The following is a 21291-nucleotide window of genomic DNA, read 5'->3' as shown; positions in this document are numbered from 1 at the left end:
AATTCATTTAATTTTTCGAAATTTTACTCTCATTTTTTTTCTTCACTGAAAAATTGTGTGGCTGATCAAAACTAAATTTTTCTACTTAAATTTAATGTCGCTGCTGAATTTACTATTTAATTCAATACTTTTTGAGAGAATTACTTGGAAAGTATTTTAAAATACTTGGAAAATTTTTTTTCTATGAAAATGAAAAGTGAATTAAAATTTTTCTAAAAATAAACGCGGGATAGTGTTTCTGTTTGAATCATCCACACGACAATCTCAGTCGTAAAAAAATAAAAAGTGTACCTTTATAAGTGATGGCCGTAGTATTCTGGAGGATAGTGATACTGGTTGTGGAAGGTGGGGTCACCAGGGGGTCGGTGCATCATGCTGGCCGCTTGTCCGTCCATCATGTAACCCATTGTAGCTTCTGGACTGTAAGCTCCGCTTGGACCTGCGGACAAAGGCGGAAACACTACACGTTACTATGGTAAGAACTCTGTTCCATAATTGGCAAGCGAGTATGCGACATGCTCGTCAAGTATTTTTTTATCTTCCACCCACTCGGAAAAAATTCACTTATGCAAGTCTGCTTAGACCGTGGATTTGTAGAAAGACTTGACGAGCTGTGTATGTGTGTAAAAATAAAAACAAATAAATCGATCTATAATAAATTAGCGCTGTCATTTATAAATACTTGAAATGTATGAAATTGATTTAAAGATTTTCTGAAGCATCAATCTAGAGATTGAATTGGTCAGGTCATCAGACTGCAGAGGAGACTGAAAAAAGTAAAAGAGAGCAGCTTTCCTCAATCGATCCTCGACTCTGTCATCGGCAGGGCGGTAATGGAGCCGGCCGTCCACATTGGGAGGGGAACTACTACCCCGGTAGTTTTAATGTTGGTATCTTAATGTATATTGCCTCGATAAATCAAGGGCACTGATTGCATCCCACCCTACTTACGCTGCCGAGAGACCCCAGTGTTGTGTGTAGTGCACAAGGGCAAACAGAGAGTATGCGGGAGAAAGAGAGATAAAGTGTATTGAAGCTAGTGGTAAAGGCGGTGGAGGTGAAGGAGGAGACAGAGGCGGAGGTGGAGAGGGGAGGGAGATGGAGATCGAGGAGGAAGGGGCCAACCGGAGAAGAGATATAGCCATTATGCAACGGCTCCAAGCCTTTCTTATGCTAAACTCCATCAATCGTGATCGACTCGTGCTTTTTTTCCTATCGCACTCTGAATAAATTTATTACATACACTTTTATATATGGAATTTTTTTTTTTTTTGTATACTCTGGGTGCATTATCTGGCTTATAATGATAATAGTAATTACAAAGGAATGTGTAGTTTTATATAAAAAAAATACCTTTTGATGATTAAAAGGCCAGAGTTTTCAGTAAAATATAGAGCCGATGTGCAGTAGCGTTTATGAAAAATAAAAAAGTATAAATGGAAAAAAAGTAAGTAATAAGAACGAAAAGTCGTGCACGTTTAGCTTTACCCACTCTGCAGGGACCGCGACCGTAAATCACAATTATTGCCAGCGTTCCCTCCCTTAAGAGTGTTTTTCAGGAACAATCCATGAGACTATATAGTTTCTCGTTGCTATTTTCTTTTATTTCTTTTAGTGTATCTTATAAGAATAGAGGGTCCAGTAAAAAGAGCGAGAGGGCAGAAATAATAGAGAGAATGGGAGAGAGAGAGACAGAGAAAGAGATAGCTAATGGTGGATGGTATATTCCTTTTGCACGAGACTAAAAGTATCCGGAGAAAAATTACACGGGTTTCTTGAGTGTCCGCTATACTCTCTTCAGATCACGCTGTGGAATGTAGTCGCGTATTATATGGCCACTTGTGAGCGTTATTCCGCTAACGAGAGATCTGCTTGTAGTGTGATTAAGCCTCGGTATATTGCGCACCAGGGGTCCGGATTGCGTTGGCTAGTATGGGAAATTAAGGAATTTCATTATGGGATTTTTTTCGACTTTTATGATGAGTTTTAAATGCATTAAGTTGATGCAATAAATGCTTTTATTTTTTAAATTATCGATCAAATTAAAAGCCGAGGGTTTAAAATTTTTTTTAAATATTCCAAGAGATAGGCAACGATAAAAAATTAGATGGACAGTAAGGTAAATTGGACATGAGCAAAGTCGACCTGACAAACCCCAAATAGAAGGACGAGGTTGAGAACGATAGGAAAAACACAGTGTAATGCAATAAACTCGGTAAAACATTTTCCGAGGGCTTATGCTGTTGGTTTTCTCAATTTATCTGGACCCTTCAAAACCTACCCTTGGGCCTTTTAGACAACTTTCGGTTTGGATACCTTGGTAATTTATTTAGTGGGTGAATGCAAGCTGGTGGTTAATTGCCTAACGCTAAGCTGCGAAAAAGCACCGCCGGGATGTTTTAACGCCAAAATTAGGGTGTGTGAGAATAAGATGATAGGAATTTTTACGGCTCACTATCAAACTGGTATTTACAAAAAAATAATACGTACGTGCGCATTGTCGGAATTTAACTCTGAGGAACGATTTTCGTGCTCGGAATGAAATATATATACATATATATGTGTGTGTATTATGTGGTAGAAGAGAAAAGCCGAATTAAAGAGAAGAGAAGATTAATTTCGGGAAAAGCCAAGTTACGGTTATGCATTTGCCAGCTGGCGAACAACCTCGACCAACAGTATTTACTCTATGTGGAGGTACGCCAACCATTTTAAAATCCTCTTTCACGTGACAACTTCACATCTGAATCCCACCAATCTACTGTCTTCACTTAGCTTAAAAGTTTTATTCATTTTTTGTTTTATTTCAATTAAGATTTATTATCAAGATATAATAAATCTTTGAAAGCTTGTTAAAAGTATCTTTTAACTTTTGGAAGTAATCAATAAGACAAGTGAATTATTGATGGAGTGAAAATTTGATGAAAGCTACTTATCCTCACTCTGCCCTTGGCTTTCTAATATTCAACGATCTCTCTTTAGATTTAAGTGAAAATTTTACTTTTCACGTCAAAAACTCTAATGTTATATATTAACTCGATTTTGAATTGAACGTGTGAAATATTTAAATATTTAAAATTAATTTAAAGATTAATGAGTAGGCATTATGATTATCTCGAAGTTTAATAAGCCAATTTAGAATGGCTAATTAAATTTTTAAATTACAAAGGGTACAAAGCAAGGAAATCGGATCCTGAGAGAACACCAGTGAACATGAGAACAACATTACGAGTAACTTATGGCTGTGGCTTGGCTGGCATTACGAGGAAGGCCACGAAGAAGCGTAGCTAAGGCACCAGCCGGTGCACTCTGCAGAGTATAAAGTAAGTGTAGCTAACTCAAATCAAGGAAGGTTATATGCATGCAGTAGGATCAGCTAAAGATTCAAAGCCATTGCATGCACTCTCAAAGTTACTTGGCGACATACCGACTGCGCTCTCCCTAGTTTCTAAACTTGAACCAGTTGCTCTCTTAACTTCCTTTTCTCTTTATACCTATCCCAACCTCTCAGCTCACTTCATCTTACCTCGCCTCATCTGAACCGCGTGAATAGCTTCCTAGCCAAGTTTTCCCGCAGCAGAGTAACTAGACTCTGCTCTTATTCAGGTTTTGTGAGTTGATAGATACCAACAGTCTAACAGCCATCAGTTTTCCCAGAATAAGAGAGTTAGCGAACTTATAATATCGCAGACTTTAGGCAAACTCACCACACTGTTGTCGAGTTATTGTACGCAGAATTTTGCCGCCGGCGACTTGGCTTAATTGACGGTTTAATTAGCAGGGGGATAACATAGTCATGATAAGAACACTGGATCTCAATGTCGGTATCAAGCAGTAGGTGTCTTATGATAAAACGCCTTGAGTAAGATTTTCATCTGAGATTATGCACCCACCAAGTATAGTGTCGATTAAATCGTAATCATAATTCAAACAGTAAACATCAACTTAGACGTCTTTTAAGTAACAGCTTTAGCAATTTTAATAAAAAAAAAAAAAAAAATATTAAATAATATTCATCTTAAAAATATATAAATAAATCAAATAATGGCAATTATCTAAATATCCAGAAGCTAAATTACGTATAAAATAGATCTATAGATACTGGATGTTATATATAATAATATAACCAAGGGTCTAGGGGTAATATCAAACAGTATCATTTACGCTAGGCAATTTCGAGGCACAGTAATACCAAGAGAGTGAGCGTGATGGCTGACGGAAGTCGTGTAGTCCTCTCATCCTCCGACTTCTCCTGCTGAGAATATTCGCTCGAGTTTCACTTCCCTACGACTTCAACGCGACAGAGGATAACTATATCCATGGCAACGATCAGGACGAGGATGACAACGTCAGCTTACCAAGACGACGATTCGCCGTTGCGGAAAACGGAAATGTGCTCCGGAAGCTTCAACAATCCCTCGATGAAACTATTGGTCATCCGCGACGCAATACCGGATACACCGGATCTCATAATTCATTCTCTATCCTGTAGCTTTATTCAGCCTTGATTGTCTCAATGACTACGTCTCTATCTCTATCAACGTCTCTACCTACATCTACGTTTGTGCCACAGATTCTGATACGTTATACAGACCCTGTCCCCCAGATTATCATCTAGTTCAGTCTTTTCGTGGCTATCCTTCTAAGCTTTTTCTGTCGCAAGCTTCATTTATACAAGATTTATTTCTTCAGATCTTCAGTCCTTAGCCTCGTTTCTCAGGCAACCCCACGAGGACTCATTTCTACCCACGAGGAGCAGAACCGAATTACCAGTTATACAGTAGTATCAGTAAGTGTGTGTGTGTGTGTGTGTGATTCCACTGGGTGATTTAACGCCCAGCAGCGTAATCGCGTGAATTTAATCAATCAGGTATATACGTATACTTGAGCTCCCCGAGGAGGGTAGACGAGCAGAGAAGCAAGCTCGCTAAAAGCTCCGCTAAGTCCTCGGTGTTCTACTGGAGATAAACCTACTACATCAGCAGTTGGAGCCACCAAATTACGATACCCGAGTTATTTTTCCGTAAAGCATCTTACGCGTATGATAAAGCACTTGGTATACTGTCCTAAATTCACTGATGTCTCTTATACTTTCTTTCTCTTTATAAACACTTTTCTCGCGTCTTGCTACTTTTTTTATAAACTTTTTTATTTTAACTTCCACTTGTCCGCTCGCACATAGCCCGCTCTGCGTTATTCTATCTAGCTCCTTCTCTTACAACCCCCGTGATATATCGCCCCTTGGAGGTCGATGACTTCCGCTATTTTTCTTCCGCTGTCTCCAGCAAGCAACTTGCCCTTCCCAACTTCCCAATAGAGCTAACGTTTCGTTCTTATATTCCACTACTATTTTTCCTCTACAATCGGCACACTCCTTTATCTATGTATATATTTCGAGACATCGATCGTAATATAGAGTTGAATAGTATCCGGAATCAATGCTGACCACTTCACTGACTTTCAAAAAGTTTAAGTTTAAGTATGTATAAGTAATTTTTACTGCTTTTAAAAAACTTTTTTTCAAAGTACTTTTTAAATTTTATGTTCCTCAATAAAAAAAACGTTATATAATAAATTATACCAAGAAATGTTTTGCGGGTGACCCGTAAAATTTTTAGGTTACGTCAAAAATAATGAAATTTGTTATTAGAATAAAAAAAAAAAATAATAAACAATTATTGAGGGCCGTAGGAATGTGAAAAATAATTTGTTTTCACGTAAAATAAATGTACCCTCAGCAGACACATAATAAAAAGTTACTACATTTATGGATGTGTAGCTCTTATTAAATAAATTCGACATTAATTTTATTCCCAAACCGCTTTGTCAACAGCATTTTAGCTGATGAATATTTTAACCCAGTTCTTCAGCCTCCATTTTGTATATAATATGCATTTTTTATACCTCTTTTAATCAACCGTCACATAAATACATCACTGGGAGTGTATTATATAGGGTATTGTGATGTGTGCAGTGAGTACCTAGTAGACAGTATTCAGTACCAATCATCCGACGAACGGAGAAAGAAATAAAGAATCGAGGAGCGAAGGATCGGCAAGAGGACGCGAGAAGATTGACGAAAATCCATCAGTCCGAGTGGACGAATGAAGCCAGACTGAGAATGAGCCACTGCCGAGTCAACTCTTAACGTTGACGCGATAAATAATTAATGATTGAGAGAGAGAGAGAAAGACGGATGAGAGCAGTCCATAAACCACTTAATATTTATAAGGTATGAGGAGGCATACATATATATTTTTATATCTATACACACATTTATAAAAGGCACTTGGGCGGAGTGAATGATAAAAGTAAAAGAATCTTCGGGCTTATAAGGCTCGCGCGTATAGTATTTAGATATTTTAATTAACTGATCGGCTATAAATTATGATAATTAAGGGGGGCGCCTCAAGCAATGAATTTTTGCTCTGTATCGCAAACAACCAGAGACAGAGAAAAGGTTATTGTCGTGATCCTCATCCTCATCCTCGTCATTCGCGATTCCAACCGATCGCCTGCGGCAAATCGCTCGTGTCAGATGTGTACCAAGTAAAGATAAAAGTACTCGAGTCTCGAGATGATTATGGATTCCTCTGATGGATGATGGACATTCTCCTGCCATCCTCACCATTATTGTTAAATAAAATTTATCCAAACGAATTACCTCGATCCGTTATTTATACCGTGGTTTTTTTTTCTTAAGTTTGAAATTTTTTATACTGTATACTTTATACTTAGTAGTTTGGTTCAGTACTTGGCAAAAAGTTTGTATAAGTCGATGGAGTAAAATGAGGCTCAAGATAAAGGCGTAAGATGAGGATGTCGGGAGCAATGTAGGAAGATGTGGGGTTACTGGTCAGAAGATGAGATAGAGAGGGCCATTACCAGGCACGATAAGATAGGTCCACCCTCTTATTGTGGGATTCTAAGAGCCCGAGGTTGATACACCGGACGCGATCGCCGGGATGAAAAATCTCGTTGCTGCCGGAGATGATTCCAAGTTAAAGGAGCTAGGGCGTACAACGTCGTAGAGCGGACCTTGCCAGTGTCCAGTCTACGCTCGTGAAATGAGTGGTATTTGTGTGTGAGTGTGTGTGTGTGTATGTGTGTGTGTTGAGTATACAGTGTAGACTGCTGTGAGCTTATCGTTTCATGGCGATCGTGAAGCGAGACTCCATTTCCGCGGGCAAGGCGACCCAGCCCACACCAATTTATTTATATAGTCTTCTAACGAGTGAGAGAGCATGAGCTCTTCTCCGATGATACTCTGCTGCTCGTTTACATCTATAGGTAATGTGTATAGGTACATGGATATAGGTATAGGCTGGGCGTATTATTGGACAGGAGATGGCCTGGAAAATCGATACTGTCTTGCGACAACAGCCCGGAGACTATTCCCACGTCAATGGAGGCGATAAGTCCATGTTTGTGGAGTAAAGTATACAGATCCAAGAGACATAATATTTTTCGTCCCTCTTCCGGGATATAAACACGTGAAGAAGCTCCGTTTGGTTATGTATATATGTATTTATATGTGGAACGGTAATGGGGACGAGACGCAATTTCCTGGGTAAGCCCAGGTCGAAACTACCGATTTCATTCTGGTCTATACTCTTTTACTGATCGAGTAATATCCCCTCACCTCTAATACCCCACGTGATCTTACCGGATCTCTGTGTTCTGCCAAATATAATGATAATAATATTTCTATAAGTCGGTCGTTTGTATTCGAGGACGGACTTGGGGGGTGGCCCATTTCAATTAACGTATGATCTATGCCGTACAAGGATCCAAGTGGCAGCACCTTTCAAACCGTGCGTTGTAATGCGCCCGGGATCGGCACTCTAAGTAACTCTACATCACTGCTACGTGACGTGAGTATCGGACACAATATTCCGGGCGTCGAATCCGCCAGTCCCCTGACCAGGGGTTGGGAAATAACAAAGAACTATAACGTTAAAAAAGTCTTGAAACTTTTCTTTCTTTAGTTTTTTTCTCTGTCGATACCCTTTTATCCGTTTTATATCGAAAGTTGCCCCGATAAATCATCCGACGATTTTTTGGCTATGCATTATTTTGTTGGCGTGGTGAAAATTTTATATCCAGAATGTTGGACGCTATTTGAAAAGAGTCTCTGGAGATTGGTAAAAGGGAATGACTCTTTTCATTTTATCTTTTTTTTTTTTTTCTACCTCTACTGCTACTGCTACTGCTATAGTTACTTGATAGAAGACTGTTTGGTCTTCTCTAAACGACCAGAGTGGCAGTCACAGCAGGAACATTGCTCTCTGGCGCAATTTCTCCCAATTTCTGACCCCGGGACATCTATTTTATTTAACTCCAAGACATCGGGACCGTTAAACTTTGTCTGTGTACATGTCTATGTAGGGTGGCGTACAGCGTGGTCGGTAGCTTTACGGTGATATCCCATCAGCGTGGTTCAAGCCCGTTATATTGCTGAGAAAGATCCCCGAGTATAAGGAAGAGGAAAAAAAAATAAGTCGAGAATGTGAAGTATACGCGGACTGTGCAGAGAAAGAAGACAGTCTTGAGGGATAGAGAGTAGTGGTAGTTGAGAGCGACGAGGGTGCCAGGGCCCATCCAAGATGGACATAGAGAATCGCCATTACAAATTGACAAGCTTGATTGATGGCCACCGTTCCCGAATAGGGGGAAAAGTATAGAGAAAAAGAGAGAGAGAGAGAGAGAGAAAAAAGAAAAAGAAAGAGAGAAAGAGTAAGGGAGAATGGGAATAAGCAAGATAGCAGAGGGATCATCTAGAAAGGAAGAAAAGTATCAGCTGAGAAAAGGGAGTAAGAGTCAAGATAGAGTAGTGGCCCGTACTCTTGGTCAGAGATAGCCGGATTGCCGGACTTTCCTCCGAGCTACACTGGACTACTAGCTTGATTCTGGCTTGAATACACCCTATCGACGTATATATCTAACGGGCATCCAAAAGGGATCGCGTTATCGAGCCAAAGGCTCTCAGCGAGTGCGTGACGAATGGTCCGCGACTGAAATTGTCGGGGTGCTCTATAACGGAATCTAACGTCCAGTTGGAATATTCGATCAACAAAAAACAGCAGACGATAAAAAAAAAAAACAAAATGGTCTTTCTTCTTAAGATGATTGGATTTGATCTAGTATTTTTATGTTTATACGCACATAAGTGCTATTTGCTTCGCTCTTATTGTTTTTTTAGGTCATCAGATCAAGATAGAAATTTATGATTCAGACAATCAGATGCGATACTAGTTAATGGCTGAGACAATCAGAGAGTCTATTTTTATTACCAACCGTTTCATTCATTTATTTATTTATTTTTTATTTATTTTCACTGGTGTTTGTGTGATGAGCAAAATGAAGTTACAGAAAGGGTTACAAAGTTCTGTGCCTCGTCTCAAACGCAGCCGCACCCGGGATGATCTACAGCCAGTGATCCCAGTGTGACCTCTGGCTACTGTGGAATGCTGGGGGTAATAAGCAAAACCTCAACAATTATGACGTTCCGTTATGTTGTAACAAATGGAGGGAGCGACTGCTGGCGTTGTTCGCAAGAGAAAGCCAAATGAGATGCCTCACACGGCGTGCAATAAAACTCGGTTTCTTCACAAAGACCTGCTGATGAGATATACGCGATGTTTATTAAGATTACATGGCCGCGGTTATTTACAGCCTCTTTCCTCTTAGCTTTCCGAAATACTATTGCAATTAAAATCCCTCGAGTTTAATTATCCTATGGATTATCATTTAATATTTTATGTACGGATGTTAACAGACACAAATACGCTTAAAGTGAAGATAATTGAAGAGAATAATTTTTATAATAAATATTATTATTAATAAATGTAGGCAACCAGGTTATCGTACTATCATTTTATTGCGAAATGCAGCGTACGGTCACACAGCTTTACGGTACTTCGGGGTGCTGTTACGCTTTTACTACGTCGTTTTGAAAATACAAGAGGCGATTTCAACTACCGAGTTGTGTACCCTCTTGAGCTCTTCACGAATGTCTGTGTCTGTGTATATACTACACTAGTGAAACAGAATATCCTGGTGGAAATGGCGCAAGAGTGAGTAAAAGATTGTGTATCCACTCACCAGGGAGAAAGAGTAAGAGTGAGTGAGTGAGTGAGTGAGTGAAGCTTTTCCGTTGTCAATAAAATTAGTCTGGCTTCATCGACTAACGTTTAACGGCTTGACGATTATTTCACTTTTATTCCGTAAACATACTCACTGTTGATCGAAATAAAAAAAATACCCGGCTTCTACTCTACAAATCCATTTGAATAATTGTTATATGTTAATGTAATGCGAAAAGTAATTGTATTGAAAGTACCACGTGGAATTTAAAACGATTTTGTTTTTATTCGAGTACACGATAAAACGCCACGATTTCGATTGTAAAAGATCTGAGGGATCGACGGCTAAAAAGACAGCAGTAAATTTAGCCGCATAAAATGATACACTATCCGTTTTATAGTTTATAGTTTTCAGTTTTATAGTTGGTTATACTTGTGCACGTTGTACTGAAGGGGAATTCGGATAAAGATTGGCTTTTTATTAGTATTAGTTTACATTATTAATTTAATTTAATGCTACTCTTTTAAAATACTCTATCAAATAATACTTTACTTGCTCGTATTACATTGATAATAATACACTGTAAAATAGTGGGAGTAATTACGGATTTTATTTAAATCCAAATTCATTCCGTCGGAGTTCCGTTTAAAAAAAAAGTCAATCTGCATGCGGAGTAAATAGGGAGTTTTTTTTCAGTGGAGTGATTTCAGAGTGATCTAGATTTTATTTCAATCTGCATTCACTCCGATTCGGAGTTTTAATATTAAAATAGGAGAGAGGGGGGGGCAGAGTGGGCCCCTTAAAAAAAATAATTATAATATTATTCATTTTTTTTACGCGTTTACTTCTTTTTAGACCCTTGATATTTATTTTCACTTCATTATCCTGCGGATTTAATATTTTTTATTCTTTACATGTATGATATTTGCAAATAACTATAAAACAATTGTATTTTAATAATATAAAAGTCATTTTAATAGTCTGCTGCGATATAAATTTAAAACGTAATTTTATCATCTTTAACTTTTTTAATAAATTATACTTAATGAATAGTTTTGGTGGTCTGTTTTAGCCCTCATTATATACAAAATTTCAATAAGCTTATTATCCGTCCGAATTTATTGGCGTACATAAAATTTTGATGGGCCCACGTTGCCCCCATATTTTTTGAAAATTTTAAGGAGCCTACTTTGCCCCCTCCTCCCCTAAACTCCTTTTAGAAATAAATTTTACTCCGGAAGGATTCGCTCCAGATTTTTTCCGCATTCACTCCGTTAATTTTTTACAGTGTAATAATAATTATTTTTTAAATGGAAATAATTATTAATAACTATGTAATTTAAATATTGCAAGATGAATCATTGATTCATCTTATATACCTTTTTATTACATATTGTAATTTTAATTGTTGTTTGTATTATTTGATTAAGTATTTTACACAGACGTAATAAGACAATTGAAGTAACAGAGTGTATAAATATAGCGGTGGGCGTAGAGTATACACTTGAGTTGTAGGCAATTCGTGTAATGAAAGTATGATTGATGACGCACACGGGTCGGGCATCATTAGCCCAATGCGATCCTCTGTACTCATACGCGTATATTATTGTTATTATCATATCTGCGTTGCTGTTGTTCTTGGTGTCGTTGTCATTGTCGTCGTTGTTGCTGTTAGGGGTACAGTAGATGTCGGCTTTAAACACATTATGCACTAATGTAATCTCGAGATAGCGAGGAAACACGAGTGGAGGATTCATATACACAGAAATATGAGACAATAGTGTTAAACAAGAAATGTTTAATGTCCCGAGAATGTAGTTACGCAGTATGATTTGTCAACAGTTAATTGTCGTCAATCACTGTTTTAAATTACTCGTGAGATAAAATAATTCCTTACATATCTTAGATATTTTTTTATTTATTATTTTTTTTTCTTTAGTTTTATCACACAATCTGTTGTGGTGATCGTTAAATAAATTAACGAGACATTTATGACGAAATAAAAATTTATATCGGTTTTAATTTGCTTAGAAAAAATAAATAAATTTTTTGATAAATGTTTATCTTGTATTCGAGAAAATAAAATTGACCAGAGGGTATCGTTTATCGGGTAATATTTAATAGTTTGTTGTGTTAGAATTTTTTTTTTTTTATTAGATTTTATTTTATAGTTGATTTTGATGGTGAAAATAAAATGCTAGAGTTTGTAATAAAAAATTTGAAACAAAGGTAAATAAAGACAGAGTGAATTAGAGGGTGTGAGCTTGATCAGGATTGACTTCGGGATGATAATCGAATGGACACGAATTTCCACTTTACCCAGCTGACACTGAACCATCGGCAGACACACAACATTGCTGCACATTATCCGTCGTGCCCTTTTCTCTCGTGTCCACTCGCTATAATACCCACATATACATACATTTACTCGGTAAATTGATAGTCTATACACGTCATAAAAAAAAAAAAAATTACAATTGAACGCATCGAATTTTACTCCGACAGTAAAATATTTTTTTAATACTAATGAAAATTTTTTACGTCTGAAATAAAATGGAATTCTAAGACTAATAAAGTTGGAAAAAAAGTAAATAACGCGTAAGGAGTAAAAAGGTGTCTTCAAGAGCTTTGTTATTTGGTAGCAAACAAGCCGTAACTTGGTGAGTGTTTATGAGTAGTCCAGTCGTAAAAGTGTACGCGAATCACCTCTTGTTTCGGCCATTGGGTTAGACAACCCTCGAACCCACGTACTCAGTTGTTTCCTTAAGAGCTTGCGGGTTTTCTCAATAAAGAGCACCCAAAAAAGACAAATAGTAAAAGAGAGAGAGGGAGAGAGGGACGTTCATAGGAGGGTATTGAAGTACAAAGAAGAAAAAATAGTGAAAGAAGACAGCATGTTGGCAGATCGTAAAACTAAGTCTGATCACCGCTACCAATTATCCGACCGTTATCCAGAACGTTATCCACTTCCCCGCTTACCCCGTTCACCCGTACCAACATCATCAGACACCCTGTTAGCAATCGTATCCACCCTTGCTGTTATTCTCGCCTTTTACTGCAAACCAAGTGATTCCTTAGTCGTAAAACGCCACGGACTTCTTAAGCAGGGACAAAAGACTCTTTTATACATACAAATAAAACCATTAACTGTCTGTGATTGTCGTTGACTTGATTATAATAACTACCAATCAACTATAATTATCACCTTTATCAAATAATTATAATAATTAACTTATCTTATTTTTCAAATAGTTATCAAAAAAATATAATCTACACGATAGAAATTCTTTACATTTTTTCTTGTTTTTTTATTTAAACATTTTTGACAATAATTTCAAATACATTGAGACATAAGGTCTTTACTTTTCTTATTTATTTTTTGACTTTCCTAAATCATTGATATTTCCTTTACGACTTAATTAATATTTGAATAAAATCATTAAAAAACTTTCCAATTCTGAATCTTCTCAATATTTATAACTACAGTTACCGTAGCTATAATCATAGGTGACTGAAAAAAAAATGTTAATTTTACTTCCTTGCTTCGTTTATAATTTAAATGATCGATTAAAATGTCAGACAAATAATAATAATAGCAAACCAATTTTTATCTATTTTCAAACTCATTGAATTATTGAAGCCAATAAAAATTATTGTTTAAAAAATTTCGTCTGAGTATTTTGTAGCCAGATGATTATTTAATTACCACGTGCAAATTAATTAATCGAATCAGTACGAGCTATTAAAAGAATTGAAACCGTAAAATCCCAAGTTTAAATAATTTAATCGTAAAGATATTTTTATTACAATAAAATAAATCTTGGTCTGCTGGTAGTAAAGATTAGAGCGCGATAAATAGAAACGTTTAAGAGGACGAATAAATGTCTTGTTTAATTGGTTTGTCATTTATACGTGATAGTCAATTAAAATTATTTTTAAATTATTATATCATTTTCCCATAAATATCACTGTGTAATGGACGATGTTAATTCGACGTACAATGTACGACAGTAATTATTTTATTTCATTTTTACATGAAAATAATTTTACACGTGAAGATAATGAGACGTGAAGTTTGAAGTTTTTAAGTATTTATAAATGACAGGCTAATTATGCATCACATGTTACTGATGATGACTTTTATTGGAATTTTAAATTGATGGTAATTGTCGTGATTTACACGATCAAATCATCTTTACGCTGATTACATACGAAATGAAACGGTTTAATATTGAAAATGTTGTAAGTGTAGAAATTGTGTTTTATAATATCAGATTGAACTTACCAGCTCGATTGCTCTGGTCAATCATCGGCTGGACAATTCTGCGTCTCGCGTTAATGAACCTGTAATCATAAAAATACAATGAATATTAATAAGGTTTGTTAATTATCGTCGGCCTAATTTCGTTGGATGAAATTTTTTATAAACGGAATTTTTCGGTTTGCTCTTTGAGAAAAAAATAATGTAGAGTAATAAAGGGAGAGAAGGAAGAGAAAACACTCGTACGGACAATGTCGATGGTGGCGCATCATTAACTCCGATGAAGGAGAAACGCTCACGGACGAGCGCTTATCGAACAATAGAATCGTGGTCTGTTTTGCGGTGTGAGACCGCAAGGGGACTAGCTAGTCGTCGTCTGGTTCCAGCGTGTCTAGAGTAGAGGGTGAGACACTATGGATACAGCAGATGAAGAACACGCTGAGAAGAAAAAATATAAGATGGACATGGTTGAGTTTGAAGGAAAGATAGCATGGAATAAAAAAAAAAAAAATAGAAAAAATAGGAAGAAACGATAGAAAAGGATACACGAGCTGACTAGTACGAAGTTGAGGTAGAAGAGGAAGTATAGAAAGTAGGATGGGAAGTATATGTCAGCCGACGTCAGCGTCGCGGCGCCCTAATGGGCGCAGACGCCGGAAGTGATTGGGTTTCTACTCGACTGACTCGAGTATCTCACCCTCACCCTCTGGATCTTCTTCTTCTTCTTGTTCTTCTGCCGGTGCTACTGTTACTGTATATTTCTCCAGTGCTCGCGATGCGAGACTTGGTGGTGAAGAAGCGCCAGTAGAAACAGGACTTACTTAACGGGGGTGTGAGGGTACGCAACGCGAGAACCAAGACCCTTGTTTTGCGGCACATCTTTCTTGCTTAGTCTCACGCCTGGCCGACTCCCGAGAGAGTCTTATGAATAATAATTATTAAAGTCTCTCTCGCGTACGGGCTACCATCGCACGCCGATGCTGGGAGCGTACGACTAATATAAGGTTTCTGGTTTGCTTCTACATTCACACTATAGATGTACTTATATTTGTATATAAAAGCTGTGTGTAGTAAGCTGGAGATCTTGTCTAACAGGGTGGGAAGAAACTTCTCGGCAGATTAGTGTCGATGGACTTGCCAAATGTACTGTAGCAAGTTTCGAATAAATTTTTATTGCTGAAAAATTATTTTCTTACCAGAGCGTTTGGTAAAAAAGTTTTGATTAAATTCATCGATACTGGGTTACCCTTAAGTTGATAAAATTATGAAATTGGTTTTTCCTGTTGCGAACTCCGGAACCAAGGGATCGAAGAAAATGATAAGGTTGCTAATCGAGAAGGTCCTTGGTTCAAAGTCAAGGCCCTAGATATCATTAGATGAAAGACTAAGTATATATATATATATATATATATATATATATATATATATATATATATATATATATATATATATTCTACATATATATTGTATGTATATAATATCCCAGTAGGCAAACGTATAACGTGAGGTCCCTTTCCAGCCTCGGGTACTTCTAAGCGTTGCCAGTCGCCCCTTTGGCGGTGTAGGCGGCATGTCACAGCCAGCTGACTCCCGCCCCGGCCCACCCCGCCAGCACAAGCTACCCCATAGCTAAAATATCGCCTGAACAATGGCTGCTCTCGGTATATATGTACACATATATATACACAAATCCCTTTACCCCTTCATCTACGCTCAGCTCTCCACCACTAGTAACCTTTCCCACCCTCGTTTTTCCAATTCCACGTCCGTCTCTCTTCAATTTTTCCTCGAGTCCATTTCAAAGAAGAAAACAGAACCAACCGAGTCCGGTTCTCAATGGGCCAGCGAAAAATATCTCGCTTGCTGAAAAACTTAACCAAGTGATAAAATTTAATATCTAAAGTTTTAGCTTTATTTTTGCACTTTCTTTATTTTTATCTTAATTTGTTATCGCGCAAAAAAAATGTAATAAAAGAAAAGAAAAGAAAAGAAAAGAACAAAAATATAACTTATTCTTCTACACAAAGCATAATTTTTACTCAGTCCCTAGCCTTAATCGGCGGATCTAATGGCATCGGCATTAATCAATTCGCCATGACATGCCACTTCTTTTTGTGTCAACTCCAACACGATGATCTGACACTTTTCATCATCCTTTTAATGCACTTTCGTATTAATACAAGCTTATTCTCGCAAAGAGAGTATAACATATACAATGTAACGGTAATGCCGCTTCAAGTAAGCCAGCGAGTATAAAGAAATCGCAGTGTCATTTTTATCATGTTCCACCAAAATAAAAAAAAAAAATAAAAATAGAAACACTCAACGAAATTCAATTATCGCACGGATCGTTTACTAACCCGCCATCATCAATACTCTTTTAATTGTTTGTATTTAAAAATAATATTTAAAAATAAAAATAACTATCGACTAAACCGTAAGTTAATGTCTTACTTATAACGGCCGTAACTACTTAACAAGGAGCATTATCAGCGTCGATATTACCGGCGTATCTATCGCAATAAACTTTACTTGCTCGGAGTATTAATCTTTGTTTTGATTACAACGAAAATTGCGCACGGCTACACGTCCGTCGAACAACAGTATAGTAAATAACTTTTCGTAAATGGGGAACGGGTGTGCGTCGGCATAACGATGATTACTGTCGCTCGGTAGAGAACATTTAGTCTACTCTCTCTCTGCTGGGCTGTACGAGGCTGCTCGTAATTATCAGGGAGCTTCCATTAGTTAACAGCAGTCGATATTCGTACACAAGCTACACCTAGCTAAGCTCTGTATATTTCCATCTACTTCGCTCTCTATCTATTTCTCTTTCTCTCTCTTCCTCATACTATATTCATCCTTGTCACTCTCTCATCATAACATCATTACTGTCTGGACGATAATAAACTCATCCGCAGAATAATAACAACCGCAATAATTATAATAAATTCAAGCTGTATTTCCACTGAGGTACAAGACTATTTCGGATTAACGTCTGAGATAAATGTACGTGTTATTGTATTTATATTTAATTATTTTCTGTACTGACGTTGATGCCTTGTTTGTGTTTATTTGCTAAAAGGAATTTAAGGAAATGATCTAGTCTAATTTATTAAAAAAGGCGACCACGTGCTCGTGATGGTATTGGATGTGGTATCAACTGACAACCACCGATGGTTCATGCATTTAATCTATAGGCATGTATTCTGTTTTAAATAAATATTTTTCATTTATTTATTTATTCTACTTTTTTTCTCACTTTTTCTAAAATTCCGGTCTGCAATTTATATAATTGTTTTGCATGGGGCAGACACTAAATTTGTGTGCTCGAGTACGATAGCTGTCCTCATGAACCAACAGAAAAAGAGAACACAATAAATGGAAAAAGCTGATGGACTCCATTTAAAATAGACCAGGCAAAATAAAAAACAAAAAATAACTTTACACTCGCACACATTTTTAGTTTCATTTCAAAGCTTTTTCATTTTTAATTCAACCTTTTATTTGTTTACGAATATTATTTCTGCTGTAAATTTAATTTACGCGAGTAAATATTTTTTAAAGTGGATTGAATTTGAAGTTGTGAATAAATAATCAGAATAATGCGAGCTGAAAAAAAGGTATCGAATATCAATGGACATCAAGTCACACGTCGTTTAACGCTTAGTAATAATTAAGGGCAGGGCAACACGTGCATAACCAGCGCGAGTAGAACCGGCACATGCCGCGTGATGAATGGGCCCCGGGAAAATTATGATTGGTGGACGCGCGCGGCAACGCGGAACCCCCGGCCAAAAGGCCAAAGGGACAACGTCGGGTGTATGTGAAGGGTTGTTGCTAGATACCGTTGTCGCCGAAGACCAACGAGACATCTCACTAAAGCATACATAAGCGCGAAAGTGAGATAAACAGACGTTGAGATGAGAAAACGTGTCGTGCAGGCTGCGCTACTATTAGGCAACTAATTTCGCTAGTCCACCGTGACGTAATAGACCAATCCTACTCCAACCCACTTTGGTTTCCTTGCTCGCTTCATTTCCCCCTGGCTCTCTCTCTCCTTCTCTTTACTCAAGTCCCAAGCAAGTTATTGAGTCCACAGCTGTCGCAGTAGCAGCAGCAGTAGTCGATTGTCACCGGCTACTACTTCCTCCTCGACTGCCCTCGGGGTCAGACTCATCTCGTCCCAGTCGTAGTCGTAGTCGTAGTCGTTGCTCCCTCATACCTGCAGCAACCCCTCGCAACTCCCGTCTCTTTACACTTCTCATCTGGCGTCAGCTTGTACCGGAGTCTCTTAAACTCCATCGCAACCTACAGTATTATATGTACCAACTGCTGACGCTGTTATAAAGTGTCGAGGGTATATGCTACTTCTTCCACCACTTTATATACACTCTCTAAGGGTATTAACGCCTCATGATACATCGCTGTATCACTTAATAAATAACTTGGGTACAGTAAAAACAAAAGTTTAAGCGGCTTCAGCGCCAGTGTCGTTCGACTGATATTTCCGAGAGTAGCCGAGTATGAAAATAGGCTGGTTCTGCTTCGTAGATATTTTTATTACGTCAGCTCTGGAAATCATTCAGTTGTCATTCCCCGTTGGGGTTAAAAAAAAAGTAACCTCCAGCGGGCATCCTGCCGGAAGTCTAGTGCCAGTAAAAAGGACTAACTGCGTTATTTAGATTCACCGGGAAGTACCTCTTCTGGTTTAGATAACGGTCGTTTAGATTGACCGCTCAGACGCTGGATGGCCCTAAAGCGTCGCGTTTACCATCTTCACGAGATCCTCAACAAATCTCTCCCTACACATTTCTTATCCTTGGACAGCCCACTATTCACATTCACATTTACATTCACATATAAATATATATACATACATCTTTTAAACATTTCTTTCGTTTTTTATTTCCTACAACTTTATATTTTTTATTATTTCTTGTGCTTCTTGTGATTTTTTGGCGTGCGGAGCGCGATAAAAAAATCCGAATTTTTATTCACGTGAAATAGAATATGCCGTGGTTTATGGGTTAAACTTGAGAGGGAGAATGAGAGATGGTGGAAGAGGAGAATGCCAGAGAGGTGAGCGGAGGGTCCAGGAGATCTTTTATATTTGTAGAACCACTTTCTGCCTTGGAATAGTCTTTTACCTCTTTTACCTTACCGTACCTTTTAAATCTGTACATCTATATATCTATATACATCTGCGTATGTGTGCTGGCTCGTGGTGTACGGAATTTGAATCGGCTCGTAATAAAATCTCAGCTTTATGCGACAACTCAGTCGGGCATGCAGATATAGAGGTACCTGTTTGCTTGTGAGTTTTTAAAATATAGATATAGGTATTTCTGCAATATGCGAGGAAATAAGGGTACGTTTGAATATATATATGTTTGTATAAATGTGTGGTGGTAACAAAAAAACGTAGGAGAAAATAAAAAGGGCCAAAAGAGTGTGCACGGCATGCCATAGCAACCACGATGTAAATAATGCTGCAAAATCGCTACCAGATTTTTATTTTTTGTTCTTTTTTTGCTCCTCTTCGTCCTTCTACTCCTGCTCCTACTCGTCTACTATATTCGCGCTTTTTATTCTCTACGTATCGTCGTGGAAGCTCTCGAGCTGGGCAAAATGCGTGGAATATGAAAAATGTTGAGGACAAGAGGACTGTGAGAACGACAGACGAAAAATAATAACAAGAATTAAAATTTAGTATTATTTTTTATAATGTATATAAATATATATATATATATATATATATATATATATATATATATATATATATATATATATATATATATATATATATATATATTTAAGTAGATGTTGAGGGAATTTTTTGAGTGATTGGAAACCAATAAATAGTGATTTAATTTATAATCAAGGGGGTCTAATCGTACATTGGCAGAGATCACAAAGCGGCAGCAACCCACGGAATAATTGCCCGAGTGGGTGAATCCAAAACGTTGATAGCGAAGTCGAAGTAAATCGGATTACTTGGATATCATCCCCGTAATGTATGTATGCGGATGCGTGTACAAGGGATTTTTAGTGCGAATGTGTGTTGGGTCCCATGAATGCAATGGGGGCTCAATGTTTGGTATGAGCGGGCTAGCGAGCGAGTGAGTAAGTGAATAAGGGCAAAAGAGAGAAGGAACGCTCCCGGGAAAATAAGGGTGCGCGACCCGACGAGATAAAGGGTGCAGTACGCGTGAGCATGAGGGACGCAAAGGGAGAGACATGTTTTTCTAGACAATTTGTTCGGCAACATTAATCACCGACGGCCCACTGAGTCCCGGGGGTGGCGGGCCGGATGAAAGCCGGGGACGTCGCCGAATGTCTCTACAACCGGACTATTTTTGTTTTTTATTTTTGTCCTGTTTTTTTTGCCGGCTTTATTTTTGTATTCATCTAAGCTGTCAATTTTTGTATATCTCATTATTTTTATATTTTTTGATATTTTAAATTAACAATATATAAATAAAATATCATACATAATCTTAATATTTGTATTTTGAAATATTAAATGGACTCGTAAATCGGCTGATAACGCACCTGAGCACATGAACGTGAAATTAATACACATTTATATATATATATTTTCTACGGTCGTATGTAACACGCTAGGTTGGTGGTGGGTATGACACGTGCACGTTATACTCATATACATTCGGGCAGAAACAACAAGAACAAGAACACGAACAACTACAGCACAACGAATGAGCGAACGAACCTACCAACAATGTTGTGTATATGAGAGTCCCTAGAAACTACTATAAGGTAACACAATGCCGTGGCGATGATTATCTGGAAAACTAATTTCGCGAGAGCGACTCAAGCGCGTGTGTTGCCTCCGGCTCCCGCGGGTTTCAGCTGCCGGCAGTCGCCTGATGCCGCAGCATTACAGCGAGGGATCTGAACGCATTGTTGCAGCAGTAGCACCG

The 21291-nt window shown here is 37.7% G+C and overlaps 1 protein-coding gene across 8 annotated transcripts in view; it reads right to left on the bottom strand.

Moving 5' to 3' along the window:
- The window catches only part of LOC130676538 (homeobox protein homothorax), a 263375-nt gene that overhangs the window by 5669 nt on the left and 236415 nt on the right, over nt 1-21291 (bottom strand). For 6 of the 8 annotated variants that reach the window (XM_057482842.1, XM_057482844.1, XM_057482846.1 and 3 more), the window contains 2 exons: nt 14372-14430; nt 292-460 (listed from right to left, as the gene is read on the bottom strand). In XM_057482842.1, the coding sequence (XP_057338825.1) occupies nt 294-460; nt 14372-14430 (226 nt within the window). In that variant the 3' untranslated portion in view covers nt 292-293. The remainder of the gene's footprint in view (nt 1-291; nt 461-14371; nt 14431-21291) is intronic. The other 2 variants (XM_057482847.1, XM_057482848.1) reach the window with 1 other exon arrangement.

This window comes from Microplitis mediator, chromosome 10 (assembly GCF_029852145.1).
Source record: "Microplitis mediator isolate UGA2020A chromosome 10, iyMicMedi2.1, whole genome shotgun sequence".
NCBI classification, from domain to species: Eukaryota; Metazoa; Arthropoda; class Insecta; order Hymenoptera; family Braconidae; genus Microplitis; species Microplitis mediator.
Note: the sequence above shows the minus strand (reverse complement) of the source record. Positions and strands in the feature narration are given on the sequence as shown.